Raw genomic sequence first — 27,508 nt, 5'->3', positions numbered from 1 at the left:
ATGTCTTTTCCTTGGCTACTAGATGTAGGTCACAGCTTTAAAGTAGCAGATGACTCTGATTCCTGGCTTTTCTGCTGCCTTTTACACTGCACAGTTTGGTCTAGAAAATGAATTTTGCATGTTTTGCATGAGTCATGCTAGAATCATTCTTCTGAATCTGTGGCTTTAAATACTACCTATGAACACATCTACATAGTATTTTGCAGACATACATGCCTGGTCTTAGGTGAGTTTGGGGTTGCAAATTATGTGGCTGCAGAAGCATAGCAGTGGACTGTGGTTTGTATGAACTGTTTCCCCTTAAGTCAGACATAGCACTGGGCTGAGTGGTTATGTGGCTGTTAGTGAAGCTGCCTTGTGGCTGGCTGATGTGAAATATGGGAAAAGGAGTTTATGTTTGTTATGTATTATGCCCACTATGCTTTTATTTTGATGCTGATAATGGCATATTCTTGGTTACCTGCATACATCTGGATTTAAGATCTTAGTTACAGGCATGAAGGCATGAAAATGTCAGAATGTGAAAATCCCAGACTGTTTCTGGGATATCAGTGGCTCTTTAAAGCCACTTTCTGTATATATCAGTAAGGCACAAATCTGGATTTTTATGCGGTGACCTGTCACAGAGATTTTACTTGAATCTGGGCAAGTTAGTTAGCAGCAGCTAATTAAACATAAGCCATTTGCTGCATGAGCTGAGGCAGAGGTCAAGTGAGAAACTGCAATCATGTAATTAACAGTAGTACCCATTTGTCTGAATGGAAATGCAGGACAGTCCTGTTTGTATTTTATAAAAACATGCCAGCAGAAATCCTGTTTGTCCTGCAGTCTGTATGAAATACCATGTCAGAAAAGGGCTGATGTACACATCTGACATTTCGAGGAGTACTGCTACAATAGCCTGTTGATATTAATCCGTCCCTTTCTAACCACTGCACATATTTGCATCTGAGCTTAGTTTTGCCATTTCCAAGACTCTGATGTCATGTTTTTCTGACTTAAATAACCTCCTTCTCAATTTTTTTTTCATAAAGTAATATGCCTAAACCCAATATTATTCAATACATTTTAATGAAAAATGTATGCTTCAAATTCTGTGAACAAGACAAACTGCATGCATGGCTTTGAGAAGGAAATTTAGCAAGTGAATGGTAAAAGCACAAGATGGTGACTTATTCATTGGACGTGGCAGGAAAAATGTCTAAAATACTAAAATATGTATTTTTCAGAGTGTTCTTAGATGTTCCAAATTCACAAGAGACAAAAATCTTTTATTTTTGCAATATTGAAGTCCAATGTTAACTTTCTTATGAGAACATCAATTACTTTGGAACTTGATAATCATAGTGCTGTTGGTTGTCAAGGGCACAAATTAGGTGACCTCAGGACTGAAGATAACTCCTGTCCTCCACCATTAAATATTAATTTTCACTGTTAGTTATTAAAACCAAGGCATAAGAACCTACCCTATATGTGCATATGCATATAAATATGTTTTTATGTACTTAGGAGGTCTTAAGGCTTAGGTGCAATGTGGCAATTTAATGAAAGCATGTCAGCTAAAAATGACTGCAATTCCACAATAGCACTCAATATATATCAGCATTAACTATTTATACTGTATAGCACCAGAGAACTCTATCACTGAACTAACAGAAAAGGGAAAACCATGAAATGTGTATTTTTTTATTTGTATAACATTTTCCTTGAAAAAATTCTACATCATCAGGCAGCAGAAAAACTCATTATCAATAAATGTTGTGCAGAAATAGCACAGCACAAGAATCAGTCCTATCATCATGTTAGACTAAAAATGAAAAAAATTGATCTGTGATTAAGTTGAGTAGAAATAGCTTGATTGTGAAAACTGGTTGAATATTCACAGAGAGAATGTTCTTTATAAAATTAACACTTGGGCAAAAATATAAGAAGCTATACAATCATTTTGTATCTTGGTTCTGTAACATGAGACTGAAGAGCTGTCACGTGGCTTTCAGCCCCTTTGTGATCATGCTTAGAAAGCTGTTAAAATCAACCATTGCTAAATTAAATGTGGAAAAGTTTGTTAATAGTGGGAATGTAGATGCAAACAGTCAACAGGTGTTCACCATAGAAAGGGAACAGTAACTGAGTAATTATTCCTTGATGTAGATAAAGATATAACTGTACAGTTTGCGTTATCATTGGTGAAAATAACTGAGGATTTAGCACTTGATGTTAAAAAATTATGTCTAGCAATAGTGCCTGCATAGCAGAGGAATGCCAAATAGGCATGCTTCTTAGATATACCCTGATGCTCTGGGTAGTTACTAGCACAGAACATAAAATGACGGTGGCAGAAATGGATATGTAGCTTTCCAAATAGTTCAAGCTACAGTGCTCAATCTTCTTCCGATGACATGAGAAGTTTCAAATTGCAATCTTTCTCTTATCACATGATGGAATCTACATATATTTTACCATTTATCTGCACACGTTCAGTAGCTGCAGTGCTTCCAAGGACTGTGGATTTACCACACACACGGAGATCAGTAATACTGCCCTTTCACAGTAGGTGTAGTCCTATGGACCATAGCTGTGCACACAGTTAATTGGATGCACTCTGGTTTTTATACATTCCCAATGCTATGCAGCCAGTTAAATGTTTTCTTTATTCTATACCAAGTAATTTGTTTCTATGTGGCAAGTTCATTGTTTGTAGAAACTTCTGGACTTCTGTCTGACAGAAGTATATTGCTGAAGTTCAGAGTGCAAATCCTGAACAGAGGTGTTACACCCATGCACTTGTTCCAAACACTGTAAGCCTGTATTTTCTACCACTTCATTTTTTCTAATACAGTTGTTCCTGACTTTGAAACTGAAAGGAATGTGTTTTTCAAGATGTAGTTATGATTGCCTGTATTTTCATTGATTGCTGATATATTGGTTTCTGAAATAATTGAGCTTTTTTTCTCCTTTTATCTATTATTCTATTATTTCAAATATTTTAGGAAAAAGCAACGAATGAGGCCTTATATAAAAAAGGAGCTGCATATAGTTAGAAAAATATCACTGGGCATTTAGGAATGAGTTTCCATTGGTATTCGAATAAAAAGTTAGTACTTTGCTTATGTAGAGGACACAAAGTGGGGTGGTTGATAAGCATTCGAATTCGTTGCAAATTCAAATGCAATGGTTCTGAACCAGTTCTTCTCAACAACATCTGTGTGACATTGTTATAGTCAAACGGGTTCTAAGAGGAAGTAATTTGGCTCTATGAGTTTGGCTTTGGGATTTCCTTAAAGTGAGCAAAAATGTTCTTTTGTTGATCTGAACATTCCTAGGGTAGGCAGGACAATATCAGTCTTTGTTCTCTATTCCTATGTATAAATTTGCCCTTGTAGAATTATGCTTCTGCAGAGAAGCACACAAGCTCATAACACACATACAGTTAGTTTATTCTTACCTAAAATATGACTTCAGTGGAAATACTGTATAGTTTACAATAATACAGGGTTGAAATTCTTTGCAATATACTGATTACTCTCAGCCTACTGAAGTCAACTGGAAGTGAAAGACTTTAGTGACAAGTACACTGGGCTTGCTTTTGATCTCGGTAAGCAGAGAACTCTGTTTTTTCATGTTCAGTATTGGGTTTTTTATGATTATTCATCTAAAATACGGAGTTAGCTTATCACAGTAAATGAGCACCTCATAATTTAAGATACTTATCCTTATTATGTAACTGAGAAAATAAAATATGAAAGACTAAGACCTTAACAAGACCTTAGCTTTGCTGGAATAACTCTTTGATTAGATGTACCTGGCATAGTTAGACTAGTAAGAGCTCAATATAGATTCAGTGATATTGACAGAAAAATTCTCTTTAACGCTTTTCACTTGGAGAACAGGAATACAGTATCCTAGTTATGAGACTTACTTTGTTGCAGTATAAAATACAACTATCTTTAAGGTTCCTGAAGTAAAAAAGTCACACTTTCCTCAATACAGTTGTAAGCTGTGCCATGGCAATTTGTCTGAAGGGAAGCCGCGAGCTGAACTAGTATCATCTGAGTCTGCCAGTGCCTTAAACCACTGGACCAAGCTTCCATTTCTTCCTGTGCCAAAAACTAAGGCCAAAGAATAATAAAACACAGACTGAATGAATTAGCTTAATAACTGAAGGAAAATTATCATAAGTAATGGCAACAGTAATAATGAGAAGATATCCAGCATATAAGGGGATGATTTGTCTTGGTGCAATTCTTCATTTCCTCTGACTGGAATATCTTAAACACATTCAAGCCATTATGACTTTTCACTGAGTTTTAAGGATTGTAGCTATTAGGCATAACTTGCAGAAAAAAATGGAGATGCTTGCTTTTAACTTGAGTGATGTGGGTCATTTTCTGCTTAGAGGTGTGCCTGTACAATATGTGCTTGAGAGTTAAATGGGTGGCATTTTCTATCATTGTACTCATTCAATAACTTGTTGGTTTTTGTTTGGTTGGGTTTTTTTTAAATCAATTACTGATAATTAATTCCTTTAAGTAAATGGACTGCTTTAATAAATAGATATTTCTACACATGCTTGGGAGCATATGCATATTAGGATATATAATTTCCAAGCTTTCAACCCTGCATCTAAATTCAGCCTGTCTTCTGGTACATACCTACAAAAATCTGCACATTTTTCCAGTAGCATTTGGGAGTAGGCAGTTATTGCTGATGGTCCCACATTCATTCCCCAGATAACTGTCCTTCAACAGCTTGTTATGTTTGCAGAATGTGTGGAAAATATAAGATGATTTTGCAATAGGGCAAGCAGAAGTGGAGGCTGTGTATCTGCTTGAGATGTGTGCAGCTCACTCCATAGTGTGGCAGTAAGTTCTTGTTCTGTGTAGCTGCTCCAGTAAACACCAATGGTAGGATAAAAAGAAATGGGGAAGAGCAGGGAATTAGACATATCTGGTGACTTAATGAATGCTTTTCACTTCATGTTCTTCCAGTTAGTACCTAGCTTTTCCTGGGTGGTTGTTCCTGAATTTGACACCATCTAGAAAAAAAATGGTTAAGTACAAAATCTAGGGAAATTAGGGCTGCAAGTGTTACCTAAGATAGACTGAAGTAGCTCAGGTGTACCTCAACTTTGTTGCCTGCAACAAGGCCCTGTGGAAGCATTCAGGAACACCAAATACTTGAAGTGCTCTAGTAACCATGGCTTCTGCAGGCCTGTGCCTTGTGGACTGGCTGGTGGAGAGTTCTGCTGGTCTTATATCTCTGCAGTGTATCCCTTGGCCTACTGACATGTCTCCACAGGGAGACCTGACATCTTTATGGTTTTGTGTAATCAGAGAACTGTAAGAAAGCCCCAAATGAGGGACAAAGGCTTTGCTCACATAACTTGAGAGGAGTTAGTCTTTATCTTTGATTTTGTGGATGCATATACTGAATATAACACCTGCATTGATTACATGGGGCCAGTATCATTTCATGGAGTTGTAAACTTTGCCTAAGTGGAATGGTTGAGGACAGATTCTGTTGATGTTATGATCTGTTCTTTCTGGAATGACAATAAACAATTTAATATGTATGGAAAGCCAATATTATATAATTGCAGACATAGTTACAGATACATACTCCAGAAGATTTGCTATATTATATATTTGCATGAAAAAAACCACAGGCCAAAGTCATCACCTTTCATATCCCATATTTGAGCTGTAAGAGAATAAAGCTTGCTCAATGCATAATTAAATGCATTATAAGGCATTTACTGGCTCACTTGCCTCCTTGCAGTGTGACCCAAACAAAGCTGGTGTTGGTGCCCAACGATCAAACATACTGCTTCTCCTGTCCTGACCACTCATCTTGACGGATGGGGAACATCTGGAGGAGTGGAAGAAGCCCATGGAATATCTATCTGTTAAAGGACAGGGGATAGTAATTAATATGAATGTATAAATCTGTATGTTGGGTATAAAAAAGTGGTTTAAGTATGTAGTTTCAGTTGTAAGTGTTGGTAAGAAGGGATTTCAGTAATGAGAATTAAATACAATGGCGTGGTTAGAAGATATGTGTATTAAATTATGTGGGACCTGAGCATATGCAAATGGTATGGAATAAGGGGTGAAGATTGTATTGGGTCTGGTTGAGATGGAGTTAATTCCCATAGCAGCCCTTGTAGCGCTGTGCTCTGCATCAGTAGCTAGAAAGGTGTTGATAACACACCAGTGTTTTGGCTACTGCTGAGCAGTGCTGGCACAGCATCAAGGCTGTCTCTCCAACATTTTTGCCCCCCCTGCTCAATGGCAGGCTGGGGCAGGGCAAGATCTTGGGAGGGGACATAACCAGGACAGCTGACCTGAACTAACCAAACAGATATTCCATACCATATGACATCAGCTCAGATATAAGAGCTAAGTAAAGGGAGACAGAAGGGAGGCATTTTGTCTTCGGGAGCAACCACTACACGTACTGAAGCCCTGCTTCCCAGGAAGTGGCTAGACATCGCCTACTGATGGGAAGTAGAAAATAACATCATTTGTTTTTCTTTGCTGTTGCGCGTGACCTTTGCTTTCACTTTATTAAACTGTCCTTATCTTGACCCACGAGCCTTTTGTTATATTTTCTACCCCCTGTCCAGCTGAGGAGGGGGAGTGATAGAGTGGCTTTGATGGGCACCTGGCGCCCAGCCAGGGTTGACCCACTACAGTCCTTTTTAGTTTAAAAGTTTTAAATAATTACGTGCAAGTTTTTAATACAAACCCACATTCATTTGTGTATTGTTTGTGCAGCTCAAATGCTGCATGTTGGCTTCTGCCTGTAGCCTGACTAGATACATGAATTTGCTTGCAGGATTTTTATTTTGTTTAATTGAAACAAGAATCTCAGTACGAAGATGAAAACAGGATTCCTACTTTGAACTTAGAAATCTAGATAGTTTTTTCCAGGCAAACTCAAGTCTCTCAATAGTTTTAAATAATTCAACTTTGAGAACTTTAATAAAAATTCCCTTTGTGCTTTAGTAATTCAGTAACATTTTTCCACATTTTTCCAAAATCCCAATCTTTGTGTATTATAGCCCTTTTAATTGATGTTTTATCCATAAATTCTTCAATGACTTAGTCATTCAGATTGGATTGAAACTTATACCTCATTTGTTTCATAGCTGAAGTTTAGCAGCTTAGATATCTTAGTGCCCCAGCAACTCTGAAAAAAACCAACTTTTCCAAGTTCTCTGAGGTCTTATGATTGCAGAAAAGCTTAATGCTAAATTAAATCACATTGACTTACTGTTTCTTCACCTGATAGAATAGCTCAAAATGTCTCTACAACCTCAAAGTCTCAGAAAAAAATCTTTTGTGACTTGGACATATAAAGGTGGCTCAGCGGGGACTCCCCAGTCAGCCTTGGTATAATTGTATCCAAATGGGAACAAACAAGAAAGCAGGAAGCCTTAATTCTATTCCTTCCAAACTCTGTATCTAGAATGGAAATTAAATTGTACGTAGATGTACACAATCAAGTGACAAAAAAGAGCAGCGTCTACATCCAGGAACGTTCTGCAGTGTGTCACTAAAACCAACCAGATAGAAAGTGCTGAAAGTCCTTCACATACCTGAAGGAAAGAGATGTGCAACAGAGATGTTTTCAGTTACAAGAATCTTGTCCTGCAGTATTTTCTAAATGAAACTAAATCCCTCCAAGTAAATGATGTCCCCTTAAAACTGTACAAATTCTTTATTTTCAGGAAATGCATCCATTACTTCGTTTCTTGTCAGTAGTAGGAGTAAAATGGAGGCAACTTCTGTGATTTAATGAATGAATGCCTCATCTACGCTGATAGGCCTGCTGAAGGCTTCATCCTGCACTATGTGAGCTTCTCCCTTCTACCTGAACTCTCACTCTGTTTAGTAGGGCTTGAATGAAAAAGCAGATTTGGAACTTGGACTTGACATCTCTTGATATAAAGAGTTTTCATCAGAGAGAAGTACAGGATGCACCCGTTTCAGCATACATGTGGCAGTGTAAGGAGAACAGATATTTAGGAAAGATCATCTGAATTGACTGAATTGATTTGAGAGGGGAGATGCTGTGTAGCCCAGCAAAATTCAGCTGCCATTCCCAGGGAGTTCCAACCTGAGGAGAGGCTTTATGAATTAGGTGGTGAGATCTGCAAAAGGGGAGACGGTCCTTTTGAATGATATGGAAGAAAATAAGGAAAGGCTTCCACGCACAGACCGACCTTTTGACTGGATAAGTCAGCTGACAGTTAACTGTGGAGCAAGGAGCTGTGCATTGCCTGAGGCAACAGATCATTGTAGGTTAAGAGAGCTCTTAGTGATTTGCTCTGGTAAAAACTAGGATCTCAAATTGATATGCAGCTTAATTCGATACCAGAAATTGTTCAAAATCTCTTTTCTCACTGTGGACAAATGGATGTCACCCCTGAATTTTCAGCAGTACCCCTGAATTGCACTGAAATAGAATTATTTGTATCTTTAAGCTAACCCAAATTAAAAAGCAAACTGTTGGATTTTGAAAGAAGAAAAAGCCTTACAAATATTTTCTTAATTCCGAAGTAATCCAAATATACAATAGTGCAGTTTTCTTCATCTTTCCCAAGAGTCTGTTTATGTTGATTGAGGGATTTATTTGTTTGGGATTTAAAATGCTTTGATAACAGAACTTCAATATAAGCACTTATTTAGTAGAATGTAATTTTCACGTGTTTTTCATTACCATTATTTGCCTTCCTGCCCTGGCAGAATGTTTTCCAGATACATATTCTAATAATAAAGAGGGAACTGTGACCAATGACAAATTACGTGTCTAAAAAGAGGGAAAATATGTGAAAGAAGTGATATTTTTGTTGCTGCATAATAGTTAATTTTACTGTTCTTTGAATGGGCTCATCTATCTCTCTAATGGCAATAATTTATTTCTACTATTTTTTCTGCATCTAATACACCACTTTGGCAACAGAAAAGTTTACCATTTTGATGTAAAATTCTACCTTTAATTGATAATAATGAAATAAGAGTGTGGGAATGTTTCCTTTCATTCACATTGGAATTAAGTTCAGATAGTCTGACCTGATGTTAGAAGATCCTAATAGTTATGAATTTCACTATAGTAGAAGAAGTAGGTCAAGTAATCAGCAAAACTTTCTTATTTACATGCATGCCACTTGATGATATGCAGATGAACCATATCACCATCTTGGATACCAGATGGAAATTGTTTATGACTCTTAGATATGGTCAGCTAGTTTATTTATGGTGCAAAAGCAAAATTAAAAGCAATGACTGCACCTATCATCTTAATTAAACAGGTTAAAATGCCACATTTTTAATCAGTATGATGTCAAGATTAAGACCACTGTTAAGAGGATAGAAGTATTAACACCTTCCCAGGAGTTAAAGTGCATCCATTAATCTGTTAATGGATTGGTGGCTGAACCAGTGAATATTGATTTGTTTGGGATATAGATGTAAGGTTTGGAGATTGGAGGAAGGTATGTGATTCTCCAGAAGCAGATATCACTACCCATGGTATGGCTACACATTTCTGTATGTTCTTACTACATGGTTTTTTATGTTCTTTCATTTTATGCTCTCCAAATGCTTGTGCATGTCTTGTTCATGTCTCTTCCATATCATTTCCCTGTTTCCCTTGCCATTGCACCATCCCAGTTCTAGCACTCAATTTTCTACACACCTTTTCTTCTTTTCTTCTGTCTTCATGTCTTGTTCACTCCCTCCTACATAGTTTCTTACTTTTCTTGCCTCTTCCCCCATCCTCCCTTCCTTATCCCTTTCTCTCATCCAGCTCTTTCAGTCTTTCATTTTCATCTTCTCACCCTGTTTTGTTTACCTTTGCCATGTCTATTTCCAAACTCCCCACCCCTTTCCCCAGGGTGCTCCACTTTGCTTTTCCCTGTCATGCTGTCTCCTGGGTATTGCCAGCCAACCAGCCTTGCTTAGGGCAATAGTTAATTGAGACAGAAAGCAGAAACTAGGTGACTAAGCCCTGAAGTGAAGAGCAAGACGACACCCTTCTCTTCACTTATGTCTGTGCCCTGTGCTTACCGTACCCCTCTAAATATTACCTGTACCAAGGTCATCGCGGCCAGTGTGACTCCGTCCCGTTTTGCAGGCAGAAGTGACGCTGAGGAGCTGTCCAAGGTACGGCTGGGGGGGCCCTCTTTCCTGTCCTGTCCCCTCCCGTCCTGTCCCCATCCCATCCTGTCCTTCTGCCTCTTTCTCCTTCGGTATTTTAGCACTGAGCTTTTCAGGAAAGTGGCTGCAGACATAGCCATGAAGCCTGTCTTTCTCTCATCCTAGTAACTCCACTGCAGCCTGTGGGGAGGTACCTGTCAATCTGTGAAAGGCTAATAGAATCCAGGATAGCAATCTCAGGATGCTGGAGTCAGTTGGATGTTGCAGTGCAGGCAGCTCAGACACCACTTTAGCTGAAGGAGGTAAGGAACACAGTGGAAAGCAGTATCTCTTGTTGCAAAGTTTGGCAGAAAGAACATGCGGTTTCTACATGGAGATGGAATTACAGACAGATCACGAGTGTTCTGCTTCCCTAATCACTTGCCTAGATAGAGGTTCTCAGATATGCAGATATGTTGGGTTTTTTCTATATCCAATTCATACCATCCAATTTGATTGTTTTCAAATGTTTGGGAAAATGCATTTAAAATGTGCTTCTGTGCATTGCTATTATAATTATGAACTGATACCTGAGGACACTTTTCCAGTCTGTTGACCTGACCTTTCATTTAGAATACATGTAATGGGTATCTGGTGTATCAAAGATGTGGTGAGAGACATTGATAGGTACAAAGGATCAACCTTTACCTCTCCTTGCTCCAAACAATACTTTGTTTTCATGGGCATTCTCAACTAAATAATCATATTTCTTGCCTAGAATATTTCCATCATCTGTTTTAGGAAGTAACATCTGTATGAAGAGGATAAGAGAAAGTTTGCCTATTTTTTGGTTTGCTTAATTTGTACATCTGAGAATTCTTTGTGTGTAGTTAATTTGTTTCTCCAGTGATTCAGTTTTGCCACTTTTTATGTGACTCTTTCCAGGAGTGGTTGAAGAGGGACTATTCCTGAAACCCAGAAAAATGGGTTTATAAAATCACCCTCCAAAAAGCAGGAGGGTGGCATTGGCACAGTTGCATAAAACTTTTGTTGTTTCCTTTGTTCCACAGTTTTTTGGATCTCTCATAAGCTCTCTATGCTGATGTTTACGCTTTTGTAAAATGGGGACAATGTCCTTTTCAGTCTCAGGAGATGATATGAGGGTTATGTAAACCATAATTCAGTACTGTGAGGTCATTAGAAGAAAGTGTGTCGTTGTTACTGTAACTCTAATCTTTAAAGATACTCAGTTGGGTACAATTTCTAACAATGCTAATAGGAGTTAGAATTTTTCAGGAACTTCGAAAGATGTTGGAGACCTAGAATGAATACTTACAATTTTTGCCTTTCTATGCATTTTGATTACAGACAGTCTTCTTCCCAGAGGAGCTACAGGGATCCTCTACTGTCCCTAGAATTTTTAGAATCAGGTGTGATAACAAGAGGTTCACCCCCTACTCCACCTAACCTCTTCCAGTCGTGTTGTTCACAAGATGGCAAAACAGCAGGTGTCAGCTACTTCTGTGTCTCCAGAAGAATATCCATATAATATATACATTTCCTCTAGGAGACAGTGAACCTGAGGTTGTGCCTTCAAATGGGTATGTTCCATGGCTAGTATCTTTTTTAATGCAATGACACTTTTTTAATGACACAAAGGGATGACTTCTCATGTAGAAATTTCACAGAAAGCAAGAAATATGGGTTATTATTAGTGCTGTTCTATGAATTATATGTCACAGGTTTTCCTTTTAAATATAACACCTAAGATTATTATATAAATGTAATAATTTATCATCTTTTACTATACTTGAATTCTCAAGTACTTTTTTCTTCAATCTTTTCTGGGTCTCCAAGGATTGTTTTAAAATGTAAAATGGGAAAGAAAGAAATGAGGGTTGGCAAAGCATTGCTGAGATTTTTTTCAAATGCAGTAGCTATTTTTCCAATTTGTTCCCATTATGGAAATGTAGTGAAACAGTAGTGTTAGCAGTATAATGATCAAATGTCATGGAAATCAGTTCTGAGTAAGATCAGCTTTTTTATTTTGGCAAACTGTATTGAGTATGGGAGAAATGGAAGATGAGTCTTACGCAGTTTTGTAACAAAAATTATAATCACTTGTGGTTCAAAAAGTATGTGTAAAAACATACCTGTGGCAGGTGCAGGAGGGCAAAAAAGAAGCACATGTATTTGAAGATAAATTTGCCAGGTTAAGTATAATATACTTCCATGGGTTTTTACTTCAGGAGTTGTGTGGACTTTAGGGATAGGAGGGAGGAGAATCCCCACATGGCTCTGTAGATGCAAGTTGCATAGATTTTCAGCTCACACCTGCTACCACAAGATCTATACTGAACAGGTTACTTCGTAAAAAAAGGAAAAGAGCATTTTTCTGAGTTATTTGCTGCTAGTTAATCTACCCCTAAAAAGAAGATTTGCAATAAAATACAGAGAAGAGAGGTGCAGATTATACCAGATATAATGTGGCATGCATTAATTTTGCATTAAATGCAAAATTTAAAAGGAAGTATTTGTAGCTGTTCCTCACCCCTGCCCTCTCCCACCTCCTTCAAATAACCTACTCAACCTCCTGGGAGCAAAATGCTACTGTAAGTGCCACTTTTATCTGGAATGGATTTTACGGTAATCAGCATAGCAGGATAACATCATTGCCTTCAATAGTTTCCCTGTAAAAACTGCTGAAAACCAGCAGCAATCATTTGTCCTCACTTCCAGCCTTGAGTGCTTAACCTTGGATGGGAGAATCATGCTGAGTCCTTTCCTCCAATGAATCCTGACCTGCAATTAAAATGCTGCAGATTGTATTAGTTACTCAGTTATACCTGGTAACATCAATGCCTTCAAATTATATTGAGCTGACCCCCACACTGTGCTGTTTGTCTTCTGCTGGTTTGTGAGAGAGTTGTTGATGAGAGTTAGGCCCAAGCAACTTGCTCTGTACAAATGCCCAGCAGGGTGTATGTGGAAACACTGGTTACTGCTCAGCGGTGCCCTCTGCTGAGTCTGGCTTGTCTTGGCTCCCGGCTGGTCCTGCTCAACTTAAGTTACAACTTCCATGGCTAAATGGCTCCAGGAAGGCAAAAATGAAGCTTATGTACCGGTGTGTTCTGGCCTTGCTCCTTTCATCAGTTGCATTAAGTTGTCTTTATTGAGATGGCAGAGGTTTCACTGAGATGACTGAGAGAAACCTCCACATCTTCAGTCAATGACCCTGCCCCCAGAATTTTCAGGCAATTATCCTATATTTAGGGCCTGGGAACACTAGTAGTATTTAGCAAAACAGACACAATCCCTTCAAAAATGGTGTTGCTTAGTAAATGATAATGCTGATCAAAAACAAAAGGAAAAAAGGGTGTTTGGCTCCTTCATGTTTATTTAGGAGTTAAAAAGAAGTAAAGAAGATAGTTTTGTGACTATGGTCAACAGAAGTTACCCAATATTTCAATAGAGGTGATCCACCATGTAAAAACTGACTATTTTAACATAATAACTTTTCAGATTAGTATTGCACTTAAGAGGGAAAAATCTGGGCCCAACTGAAGTTAATGACTTCAGTCATACTGTAATTTAAAGTATTTCATAAGGACGTGCACTCCTTTGTCTCTCTAAGGAAATAGCTTACTGAAATGAATCTATGTTCCTTTTTTTTAAGCTGAAAGAAGGATACAGGGGAGGAAAAACTTAAATCATACATCCATAAAGCTTGCGTTTATTTGTTATATGGGGCAGTTTTGTCTAGAGCTTTTGCCTGAGATTTTTTAAGATATCTTTTAAATGTTCTTTCTGAAATTTTGAGTCATCTTTCAAAGCATTAAACTTTGCTATAATAATATTGATATTTCCTGCCCTGCTGATATGGTTTACATTATTTCCCTACCACATAATGATGGATCATTACTATAAAACATAACTTTGTGAGCAGAAAGAGAAAGAAAATCTCAAGAGTGGCACAGCCAGGAGAAGATTATTCTGTCTCTCTGCATGAATGAAGGGAAATGTCATCATTGATCAGACATTATGCACTACACATGCATAATATATGTATTTTTTCCTCCCATTTTCTCTCAATCAAGTCTGATTATGAGGGGAAACTAAAAAAATAATGGACAACTGGAAATTGCTAGAATATGTTGTTATGGAGTGCTCTGAATATTATTAAATGAATTAGTTATGCCATCAGTGGGAGAACAGCTGTGTTCTGAACCAGGAAATAGCCTGATTCTGCCTTCATTTTTATTTTAAGCCAGTGAAACTAGCATATGACTAAGTCAATGGATCTAATTAATCTTTCAAACTATCTTCCTGGTAGGAACTACTCAGAACATAACCACCTTGTGTGCAAAAACCATTAGAACCAAATATTGCTTCCTGGTGTTTCAGAGTAGCTCCTTTTGTTTCCAGTAGGATTTGGGAATCTAGTTTAGTGCTTTGTTTTTACTTCTCTCCAAACTATATATTACAGAAAGAAAAGGTTATCAATGTAGCAAATTTGTAGAGCTCCACCGAGTGAAGGAGCTGACTTAGTGTAGTTGTAATACAGAAAGTCCATTTGGAATGCTTTGTAGGAACGAAATATGCATTCCCTTACAATGTGTATTTTAGACACTTACTGTATATTTTAGGACAAGCTGTCTCATACTGATTTTAAAATTTGAAGTAGACTGAGGGCCCTGTACGGCCATATTTTTCTGAATGTCCTGTGTGCTTGCCCCAAACTTGAGATCTGGGAAAACTGGGACAGTCAGTCTGAAGATGCAGCACCAAAGGGAATATGTACTTTGAAATACATATAGTTGTCTTCACCTTCCTCTATCAGGGATTTCCCCCTCCTACTTGGAAAGTCAAGGCTATCTTGGCACCTATAACACAAAGATCATTGTAGTTCTCAGGGATATGTGCTGTGGTGAAAATACATGAGGTGGCATGGAGAATAACTTCATTTTATCATTTATATAAAGTCTATTAATGCTGGAAAGAAAAATTGTCATTTTGGAGTGTTCTATGGTCAACTGATGAATTTTTTATGCTATCAGGCCAGCAGTGCAGTGATCTGGGCCCCTGTCACGGTCCACTCAGTGGACTCGTGATGGTTCGTTTGCTACGATCTCGAAAGTGCAAAATTAAGGTGACCAACACCAAAGGGGATAGCAGTAATCACACAGTAAAACTTTATTGTATTGCCTGTGAGGAGGCACGCGATAGTTAGAGATGGGTGAAAGAAAGGAGAAAAGTAAAGTAAAGTTTAGAGAGAGAAGAAAGAGAGGTTATAGCTACCACCGCTGATCTCAAGACGTCCTAACGGTCCCGGGTCCAGGTGATGCTGCGTCATCAATCGTCGTGGTCCTTGGTGGGGAAGCTTCAAATTTCCGTTGTTCAGAAGTCATCTTTTATGCTTAGTAACACACCTTGCTCCACCTCTGCCTCAGGAATCTCCACCCTTCTTAGAATACAATTATCATATCTCCGCCCTTCTCGAGCGAGGCTATCACCCAGGCACAGGGTCAGTGCCCGAGGTGTGGTAAGTCTTGGAGGCGGGCAGCCTTCGACCAGGAGGTGTGTTTTGGTATTATAATGAAGCAAAGTTCGTCTAAAGTTCATGATTTCTTCATCAATGTTATAGCAACAGTTGCAATCCATCCTTTTTGACAGTAGCTATGTGGTTATCTCTAATGGCTCTAGCCAGGTACCTTCCAGGAACCTTGTACCGCACATTCCATCCTTGGGATTGGCCACTGCGCTCCAAACAGGCCATTGTCAGGTAACGTACTGTTCATGTTCCTGATGACAATGTTGAGACAATGCTGATTTTCTGACCGACTCCTACAGCCCCTCACTACAGGAAAGACATTGAGTTGCTGGAACGTGTCCAGAGAAGGGCAACCAAGTTGGTGAAGGGCCTGGAGCATAAGTCTTATGAGGAGCAGCTGAGGGAACTGGGGCTGTTTAGTCTGGAGAAAAGGAGGCTGAAGGGAGACCTTATCACTCTCTACAACTACCTGAAAGGGGATTGTAGTGAGGTGGGTGCTGGTCTCTTCTGTCAAGTGGCTGGGGAATAGGACAAGAGGAAATGGCCTCAAGTTGCGGCAAGGGAGGTTTAGATTGGATATTAGGAAAAATTTCTTTACTGAGAGGGTTGTCAGACGTTGGAATAGGCTGCCCAGGGAAGTGGTTGAGTCACCATCCCTGGAGGTATCCAAAAAGCACGTAGACAAGGTACTCCAGAACATGGTTTAGTGGGCATGGATGATTGTTGGACTCGATGATCTTGAAGGTCTTTTCCAACCAAAATGATTCTATGATTCTATGATTCTATGATCTGTATTTAATGAAAATAGCTGTATAAGGAAAAAAGGACTCATATTAAAGCTGTATTAAACGTCTTTCATAGAAGACAAGAGGTGTAATTTTGCTACCTTCTCAGTGAGCTGAGTAGTGTATGAGCTGCATTGTTCTTGGATGCCTCATGGGGACTGTGATCTGTCTGTTCTATCATTCTTTGTACAACAATACTTTCCCTTGGTGCTTTATTCTTCCATGTCACGTGGAGGCCACAGACATTTGGTCCAGATATCTGAGCACCAATTATTTCTGCCCAAGTTTAGGCACCCAGTCCCCAGGTTTTCCATATAGTCAATGGAGACAGTGACTGTATTTTGTGAGAGAGGCATCTCCAGAAGGTGATTCAGGTTTTAGGAGGACTGGATATACTCCCTGAGGTTCTGCTGACTTTGGTGTAGTTGGAAGCTCCTAGCTGAGGTACTTCAGTTAAATAACTAAATTTGGATGAATCCAGACCTTGGTATGTATTTTATCCCCCAGGCTATGCCAGGGAAAATCTATCTCTTAGAGTGCCAGGATTAATTTGAAAAGAATGCTTCTTACATGTATAGCATTAAACTAAGACCCACTGTGAGTTGCAGTCTTTAGAATGTATCTTCATTTAATGTCATACCAAATTATGTTTGTGATGGAAACACACATATATGAAATTTCATAGGAAATATGAAATCACAACCTCCAATTTCACAGAGTGGAGTCCTTCTTGTTACAGCAGCTTGTGGTTTTTTAATGCTATCTGCGCTCCAATTGCAAAAGCACACTAGGCACGACTGATTTCATGGCTCAGCTGGTAGTCCTTGCTCCACCATGGTAACTAGTAAATTTGGCTCAATGCAGAGGCATTCTTCTTCCTTTCTCCAAAATGGAGAATTTTGTTCCCCATAGACTTCACTGGCATAAAAGACATGATAAACCTGTAGGGGTTAAGCTTCCTACCCTTTCTCAGTAAGAGCTAGTTAATTTAACTGCACTCTAACATTAAACTCCCAGGTGCTAAATCCTGCATTCTATGATGCAGGATTTCAGCGCAGAGCTACCTTTGCTCTGAAATATCTAATAAACTGTTCCAGTTCTTTCTCAGTAATAGGGTAACGGACCCCTTGAAAATTACTAACTTGGTCCTGATAGTCTTCTATTCTTTAAAAAGGAGAAGAAAAATTTGACTCCCGTTATCATAGAAACAAAGCAAACTGAAGAGGTAAATCTGCATGATATGGCACTGTGTTTTTAGCACCTATCATCTTTAGCTCTAAAATGAACTCTAAAATATACATTTTCTATTTCAAATTGCTGGTGGTGTAATTAAAATAGATATTTTTTACTGAGATTACATACTCTTTCTTTTTACAGTGCTAAGGTACTTTAGCATATTACAGTCTTAAGTCCTGAATGTACTACCTTGTAAAAAGCTGACATGACTATATTCACTCAAAATCTCATTTGTGCATGCATAACTCACTATATACCCTTTTCATGGTCTGCTCCAGATCTCTTTTTTTTTTTTCTTGAGAAAAGCCAGTCAGAGAAAGATAGAGACACACATTTTAAGAATGGTGTGTTTCAAATCTTCCTGCTTTAATTTAAATAGATTTCTTGAAATAAATGGAACTTTCAAGCAAAAGAGTGAGGAATCCATGTTTATACTAGGTTAGAAGTATGCAAGACTTGCAGCATTCTCTTAACTTCATACCTACCCCAATGCTGCATTTTCCCCTTTCTGGATTTTCTTCTTTCTGATCTTTCAATTTCATCAGGGAAATAAATATACAGTTGCCTTCTACCTGTTGTCCAAAAGAAAAAGTATGATAACAATACCAGGCATTGCATGGATATATACATGGATGGCTGTCATGAGAAAGCCTGCTATTTCTGGCCTGTTCTGAACTGCAGTTTGCCTTCAGTTACGGTTGTAAGATCACAGCGTCTTCTGTCTACATGTTCGTGCTTTATAGCACCAACAGTACAGTGGTCTATCATATTACATGGGGCATTAGGGCAATTTTCTTTTCCTTTGAATGTTTTTACATTCATAGTGAACAAATGAATTTGCCACCTGTGTCACTGAATGTCATGAGGAGTAAAATCTTGGTATTTTGGTCAACATCTCTACCAGAGAAAACCTTCATCTCCAGGGTACTAGTCATAAGTTGAGAGTTTCCAAGAATTTCTAGCCTTGCTAGAATTTCTGTTGAGGGAGGGAGGGTTGTTTTTTACAACAGATACTGAAGAACAAAAATCTTATTGATAATATAAGATATCCCATATGCAAAATTCTCTAAATTTTGATAAAGCTGAAAACATTTATTTGTCAAGTGGACAACCTTGTAGAGAAGTGGCACAAAGATCTTACAGAATTGAAAAGCAAAAGTCATGAAATTCAGTAGGAATATCATTGCTGTCCTATAGTAAATACTACAAAATGTGTTAGTATACATTATGTTCAATGAGATTTTCTCATGGGGGGGATCATCGGAATCCTTGGGGTCTTCTTCAGGTTTATAGCTACAGACAGCTTTCAGTTCAGATAATGTCTGATGTCTGCATCTGTAACTGCTGTAACTCATTTGTGCATACTGCATGTAAAGTTTGCCCACAAACATGTATACTGCACTGGGTAGGCATAGGCCCATTCTTTCAACTAAGCACACCCCTTTGTAACTTTGCCCTGTTTCATGTATATCAATCCATATGCACATTTGTGCATTCACAATTAGTCTGCTTGTTGGAGACCTGTGAATAAACATATTAGTGTATGGGAGCAAGGGAAGGAAAGGATGTACAATTGTACATTTGTCCTCTATTGTACAATTGTCCTCTACTGTACAATTAAGGACCACAAAAATAATCAATGGATGTACCACTGAGTAAATATACAGTGCTAAGCACAAAGAAACCTTGCTCTTTTTTTTTTTAAACATCTAAATATGCCTGTAATAAAAAGAACTTACAATTGTTTGTATTGCTCTCTAGACAACATTTATTGCAAAGCACTATATAAAGGGTGGGGTACGGACTCCGAATATTCTTGTGAAGAGGGTTTAATTTAGAATAAGAGCTGATGTACTTGCAGTGGCACACTTCAGGAGCAACTGTACTGCAGTGAAGGGAGTACTCCCAGAACACACTCAAAATCAGGCCAGTCAGGTTACTTCTGTATTTCATGTTAGGCTCAATTAAATAGCTGTTTCAAATATTTGCACTTTGTGGTGGTAATATCAACAACTGGAAAGGTAGTACTGCTCTTCTCTACTAAGGCTCAGTTGTGCCTGTATTTGACTCCTTCACTGTTTTTTCTATAGCCTGGAGAGCACTTAGTAAAGGAGGAGATGGGAGCAGAGACTGACATCCAGGCATGTTTTTTAAGAGCATCTTCAATGAGAGAGAGAACAAGTATTTCACTCTGTTCACTCGAGCAGAACAAGTTAGGGTGTGTTGCTAACACAGAGTGCATGGGCACATGAACCCAGGCATGCTTCCTGCTCTGCTGTCTGCTTTTTTCTGTGTGGTGGATGTTTCACAGAAACTAAAAGGACATGAGCCATTTTATTTCAGTCCCTGCAGCTCCTCAGTGCAGGAACATTGCAGATTTTTTTTTCTGCTAGGAATAAAGATGATCTCCAGACAATGGCATGAATAGAAAACATGAAGCCTATTTCTTCTCCTTTCAAGTCAACAAATATCTTAACCCTAGTTTCAAGAAAGAGGTTTATGTTTGCTGTGATTGGACAAACTGCAATTTCCCTCCTGTGTGTGGGCTGCCTGCGGCACCCCTGGGCACAGGGAGCAGTGAGCAGCTGCCTGTGTGCAGGACTGGAGCCCTCTTACTGAGCGCTGAGCTCTTGCAAATGTAATGGAGACATTGGTCTCTGCTCTGTATTTATCTGCACATTTTTTGTCATTTCAGGCTCTGCTCCTTTTGCCTTAATTTCTTTTCATGGCGCAAGAATGTGTCATTAGTATTTTTACCCAGCTTCTCATCTGTTGGTCTGTGGGATCCATGTGCAGCGTGGGTAGGCTGGAAGCAGAGGCAGTGGGACCTGGACCAGGCCTGCAGTTTGGGCAGGGACACGAGGGCGAGGAAAGGGGACCCGGACAGCGCTGCTGCAAAGCACCGTGGGCCCAGGCTGGGGCTGCAGGGGATGAGCATGGGTGGTGGTGGCAGTGGCTGGGACACAGCAAGAGTGACATTGAGAGCCACATCCACTTCTAGCCCTGGCGTCTGAACAGCCAAACAGGAATTCTGTTACAGGAGATAGAAACATGTCTTTCAAGCGTAATTGATCTGTAAAAATCAATCAGCAGTGATTTGCATTGCTTCTTCCTTAGCTATGAGGGACTGTCAGTCATGTGTGCATAATCCTGTTTCAGCTGGCACTGGCAATCCCTCTTGGGATTTTCCACTGCATTGACACAGTGCATTTTGAAAATCAGAAGTGAATATGCACCAGACTTGCTCAGTCAACAGCCCCCTGAACGTTTGGGCTTTTTTTTTTTCCCCAGTGAGTCCATGTAATCTAGAAGCAGTCACATGCTATTAGAGCTTTTCATTTTTATCCTGTTATTTCTCTTGCTCCTTGCAGCAGCTGTAAGCAGACAGCCACCGTGAGCAGCCTTTCTGCATGCTCGGAGCCCCCCTGTGGGCAGGCGCTTGCTGCCAGGTGCCATGGCGCTCCCCAGCTGAGCGCTGTGCGATGCCCTGGCTCTTTCTTTAATTGTCTTTTGAAAATAGTTTTGGCACTATATTTTTCTTCAACATAAGCATTTAGTATCAATAAAAGCATGAAAGGTAGTTTGTTTACATAGATACCTAATGCATATGGAAACTTCCTAAAGACTCTTGTTACTTTGCACCTGATTCTATTAATGTTGATTTAACAGGCATAAAGAGTAACTAATGTTGCTAAGAAGGACAGTAATACTTTAAAATATTTTTAATTACCTAAAATTATCTATCTTCTGCAAGTAATGAACCAAACAGATTGAAATATGCAGTGAAATGCTCTTTAATGCATTGGGGAATTGAATATATTATAAGAACTCACAGAGATGAAATGCTGATTAGTATTTAGGAAGACTAATTACAGTTACAGACTGCTCTACTGAGCATAGGTTGATATGCAACCTTGCTGTGTCTTCAGAAATCTTTAGAGTGTAGGACACAAAACAGTCTTTACCTTTTTCGAAATCTGGTACATATGTATTTGTATGGCTTACAAAATGCTTTTTGTATGCAATGAGTGATGGACTTGGTATGTAAATAAAGAGACAAAGCATCACACAGCTGTAGCAAAACTGGATACAACTTCCCTGGAAAAATGGAATCTGATTTCTAGGGGCATTCATCTAACAGGATGAATCTGTGCAAAGCTTGCGGGATGTAAACAGTAATGTTTCTGCTGATGTCAAGGGCTTAATGAGTGGGGAATAAAGTGTACTGGAAGGCAATATATGGGATTTAAAAATAAAATATTATATATCTGCACATTTTTTCCAATGAATTTTTTTTCTAATATACAATACCAAACTTACCAATGATTTGTGGATGTGGACAGAAGATATTTTCTGCAGTAGAGCTGTTCAATTCAATATATGAGGGATATGATGCTTTTCCATATTCAATTTCACATACATTGCTGGGGTGTGCTTTGCATGCACTGCGGCATCAAGAACGTTTAAGCTTTGGGGCATATAAAGATCAGCTACTCAGAATGGGAAGTTCATCCTTCTATCAAAGAGTGCATTACTTGAGTTTAATGTTTTCTGGAGCAGTAGTGGTTGTTCAGAAAAGATATAAAGCTAGATGGATCTTCGATCTTTTCCTGCATCGTGCTTCTCATGTTCCTAAATTGCTACGGACAGCTAAAATAGAAATATTGCAAATGTTGGTCCACACAAAACTTGCTTCCTTTACACAAAATGTTCCACAGAAGGCAGTTGGCTAAATCTCCAAAGTAGTAGCATTTGGTGCAGAACATTATATTTTATAAAAATGGAAAATATTAAATAGGTATTCAGTAATATTTATCAGCAAAAATGATAAAGCATATTTCATTCTCCAGCCACCAAAAATCCCCTTCCACAAACCCTTTTTCTCTGAAAATAGAAAAGAAACAGCAATTCCATTAAATGCACCAGTGACCAGTGTGTTTCTGATGAGGTCCCTGATTTGTATTGCTATAGCAATAGACAGATATAATGCCCTTCTACCCAATTTAGTCCCTCACTCCAAGCTAAACAGCCAGGATGGGACCTAATAAGATAGTTTAAAGAGGAAGAGCTTAAACTGGTTACTGAAATATTGTTTTCTAACTGAAATAATGGTCAATAAAGTGAGCAAAAATAGGCCAAATGGGCATATTCCTTCTGGCCAGGATAGAGAACAATTATTTTCATAGAAATAATGAGTTGTACATCCAACACCAGATGTACCATTACCAAAGTCCTAGAGCTAACAGAATCTAACACTTCCTAGATTATGGCAGCAGGTAAGGTGAGGATTTTATCTGTGTCTTGGATGAATGTTAGAACAACTACTTCCCTAACATTTATTATTAAAATTGTCATTAGAAACCAGACTAAGAGGTCTTAGAAGGAGTGACTTTCACTAAATAGATGTATCACCACTTAAATTCTTCTCTAAGCTGCATACACATACAGTACCATTCCTGTGACACAAAATGCCTATCATCTGCCCACTATATACCCATCTTCCTACCCCACTCAAACATGCTATACTGATTTTGTATGAGATTCGTCCACCATAATCATGCTTGGGATGTTCTTCCTACAGCATGGGGCCAAACTAGAAAAAGACATGCGGCTTGGTTTGAGATAGGTCTCTGAACAGCCTATTAGCTGTGGTACAACACAATGATGCCTGTACTCTTGATGGAAAATTAGCATGTGGCCTTTGGCTTATGTGATGGAAGAACATAGTGGTTTTTATGCCCACAGCTGAGACCTCTGAGAAACAGATGTACCTTTGTCACAGTCTAAGTACAGAAGGAAACAAAAGGTACCTGGAAACATTAAGATATACAGGTTTAGATAACGGTAATGGATGGAAGTACAGAAGACACAGGTACTAGCTTCTTTTTCAAATTTACAGTTATGTAGCTGTAGCAAAAAGATTTTGAGATTTTGTGTGAAGTCTTTCTTGAGCTGCATCCTTTATCCTTAGTTTCTTGGGAAAAGATTTTCAATAATGAAACTGAGGGGTGCTAAGTATGTGTGAAATACAGGTACATGGGGTACTAAAACAAGTGTCATTCCTTGCAATAATGTCTACTTGAAAAGTATGGCTGTAAAATTTTACAGAATTTGTTTTCAACTCCCTCCTGCCCAGCCCCTCCCCCAAGATATTTCTACAATACCATGGTATAACATGTTGGGAAGGAAACAACCTTGACAACATATTTTATTTTATAGTAGTGACAATGTAATCTTCTTTTCTGGTAGAGGTGTTTCCTAATATGTGTCATTGGTGGTGTTTTTTTCTGGCTGTGTTTGTACACCATTCATAAAAATCAAGCAGAAATGGGTCTTCTTATAGGTATTACAACCGTCAGCTTCCTACTAGCTTTCTACTACCTATGTACTCTGAGGTTTATTTTTTATACATTAGGAATCCTTAGAAAAACTTATTATTCTTGGAAATCATATTTATGTACCTTTGGATAATTTGAAGAAAGTAATTATACAAAGAAGAATGGAGAGACACCTTGGCAGAGATTGACCGGTGCGGAGGTAGTGGCGCGATGAGTGACCAGCCAGTGCAAGGTCACCCAGAGACATGCTCAACCTGATGGACCAATGGGGTCAGTAGTACTTATTCCCACATAAACAGTGTTTTTTAGTCCTACGAGTTGTTCAAAATGAGATGTTAAGTGACAGTGGACCTTCTGGCACTTCAAATAGGTTCACCAGAAAATTTTTGCAGAGTATGCAGCAGGTAGGAATGGGCATAATGGACTATAGTTTGTCATGGTGGTACTTATATATGTTCATATAGGTGCTTCTGAATTCATGAATTTTAAAAAAAGTGCTCCTGACATTGAGTGCTGTAATGAAGCAGACCAGCTCTCTGTCTAGCCTACCGGTCATATTGTCCAGTAAGAATGAGACATAGGCAAATTTTCAGTACAAAGGAGGTTAAGAGTGCTCATCAATTCATATCACACTTGGAAGTGAAGGTAGGCTTTGTGCCAGGGTTCTGCAGACAAAGAGTAATGGCTTAATCGATTCTGTTACATCCTCCTCTCCTCTTAACTGTACAGTTTTTCTTAAACTTATACCTACACTGTTCACAAAAATTCATCTCATTTACTGGATTTCAAAGATCCATTTGTGTATTAATTTTTATGTGATATCCATTTATCTGGTGATTCTGTAGTGTTGACGTTTTAAACCTGACATTATTTACAGGATAGATGTCTGTTGATTTTTAAATAATATGACAGAAAATGTAATGACTTTGTGTTATACTTTTTGGGATGCTTTATAAAGGCATGCAAAGAGAGAGACAGTAGCATGACTTACATTGTTTCAAATCTCAGAAATATCCCAGGCAAATTAATATGGCTTCTACCTGCATAGTTCTCATCTGTTTTCTTTTGCCTCCTATATTGCCATCATCACCGAGAGTCTGAAGACCTCTCAGGAGATTAGTGGGCCATGTAATTATTTTTTTCAGAATCCATGACATCAGTTCATTCTGCCTCATTCTTTCCTTCGGGTACGAATTGTATAAGATAGGCATTATACAAGGGAAGCAGAGAGCCTACACATCCTCATGCTGCCCTAGATTTATCCTGGAGCTGGCAGTCCTCCTGCTGAACTTGGAGCAGGAGGTAGTGAGGCTGCTGATGGATGAGCATTCCTGTGGTAGTTCTTTCATAGCCTTCAACTTGACTGGAGAGGAGTTCTAGTTCCTTCAGTGAAAATCTGTAGATGGTAGAAGAGTCTGTCATGTCCCTGTCTTAATCCCCAGACTTAGAGCAGACTTTCACAATTTTAACAGTTTGAAGATGAAAGCTGAGACCCAAAATGTGGCTCAGTGCTTTTGGGGAGACAGCAGGAAGCTTTGAAGCTTTCCAGTGGAGAAGAGCAAAAGAGTCTCATGTACTTGCTTTAGTCCATGTTGGCAACACTAAGTTAAGAGTTCTGTAAAGACTGAGAGCTTCATTGCATAAAAGTCATATGTAGAAGTCTAAGAGGGTGAGAGTATCTACCCTGTGTGAATTGACAGAAGCAGATACACAGGTAGAGCAAGAAAGTCTTGCAAGAGTCAATTCTTCCTTCTGTTACTTTGCAAACACACTTTAAAATTCATTATATATAAAAATAACAAGCAGGTGTTCAGGACACCTTAAGCTAACACTTCACTACTAATTCTGGATGACACCAGTGTTAACAGCTTCAAGGCCATTTTTAAAAAGATATAAATTATATCTCAAGTAATTGTAGCACCAAGTATTTGAAATATGCACAAAAGTATACAAAGTGATATCCCCAAAGTAAAGGCACAAACCTGATCAGAAAATAGCAGGATGTTGAGATCTGTTTTTCTGCTCATTAAGGCCAAAAGTCCAATTCATTTCAACAGAAAAAGGAAGGATCATTAGCCTTTTCTTTCTCCTTTTTTTTTTCTTTTGAGCTTGGAAAGAACTGGGAATAGCAAAAATAAATCCTTATCAAGAACCATTAAGTTCTTTTCCAGGATCTTTCAAACATCACAATTCAAGTTATCCTTCAAATGTCAGTGTCAGATTTCAGTTTCAGGTAGTCACCACCTGTTCTATTATTACTATTGCTGCCTACCTTGAAAAAAGTCTATTCACAATACATTCTTTTTAAAGATATGCAGCAAGATGTTAATCTGTCTTTCCATCTATCTCTTGTACTAGTTTTATTACAATAGCATCTGGGCCTCATGAACAGGCACTATATTAATGTTAGTTAAAAGAAAAACCTAGAAAAAATTTGCGACTGTCTGAGGCAGCGGGATGCATTTGCACCCTTCTTTTTACTATGTTGTGTTTACCATTTACACATTTCTTTCAGGGAAGTTAGCCAGAAGCCTAGTAGAAATATAAATCATAGCTGCAACTAAACTGAAAATGATTCATGGCTATATTCATAGTCAAAAACTTTTTAAAAGGTTAGTTTTTAATACAGTGTGTGCTAAATTATGAACTGGGTGCTTAATTGCACAGAATTCATTTTAGGTTGCATCCCTCTTTGCCCACACAGTTGTTCTTCCAGAATATGCTGAAGCTTTCAGTGGTTCATTCAAATGAATATAGGTCATTGCACATTTTCAAGTACTGCCATTGTCCCAGTAGTCTTTCTTAGCTAACCTAAATACTTTAAAAAATATTTCAGCTAAATATTTTTCCATGTAAGTGTGGACAGTATTATAAACTGAGTCTACGTATTTGTTTTTCTCTTATTCATTGTTACTGATTTTAAATTACAATCTGCTTACAGCAGTGACTATCTTTCCCTACCTGCCTGGACAGCAGCTAATACATTTGGAGTATTACTGAAACTTTAACGAATGTTACTAATTATGCAACTTTTTTACAGACTTCAGCAGAGCCACATGGCACTGCAACATACATTATCACAAAGAAACTCACATAAGACATTTGCAAGATGCTTTCCAACAGGTCTCAACCAGTTGAACCATGTTTGACCTAAATGCCTGAAAGTCCGTTGACTGTGAAGGAAAAACACACAGTTCTTCAAAAAGGGGGAGAGAGGTGTTTTGATAACCTTAACATGTTCTAGTAGCAATGCTTTAACTTTCTTTTGATCTGTCTTAGATAATTTGACAGTAGTGGTAGGCAAAAGAAGCTATTTTTGATAGCAAGACAGCCTTAACTCTTCATAGGTACAGTATGAGCTTCCTGTAGGAAAAGACTTCATGTGGGAAATTGTACAGCAATTAAAACTACGCAGCAATCTTCTCACAAACAAAAAGTAACACACTGTTGGTGAAA

General features: G+C 38.5%; 1 protein-coding gene across 1 annotated transcript in view; it reads right to left on the bottom strand.

The window, feature by feature from the left end:
* Positions 1-10,223, bottom strand: part of LOC104841243 (lipid phosphate phosphatase-related protein type 4) — a 49,643-nt gene extending 39,420 nt beyond the window's left edge. Inside the window, 1 exon segment of the mRNA XM_010582764.1 lies at positions 10,094-10,223. Coding sequence (XP_010581066.1) covers positions 10,094-10,223 — 130 coding nt within the window.
* Positions 10,224-27,508: the final 17,285 nt, after the last annotated feature.

The sequence above is a fragment of the Haliaeetus leucocephalus genome, unplaced genomic scaffold (genome assembly GCF_000737465.1).
Source record: "Haliaeetus leucocephalus isolate CR32 unplaced genomic scaffold, Haliaeetus_leucocephalus-4.0 Scaffold848, whole genome shotgun sequence".
NCBI classification, from domain to species: domain Eukaryota; kingdom Metazoa; phylum Chordata; class Aves; order Accipitriformes; family Accipitridae; genus Haliaeetus; species Haliaeetus leucocephalus.
Note: the sequence above shows the minus strand (reverse complement) of the source record. Positions and strands in the feature narration are given on the sequence as shown.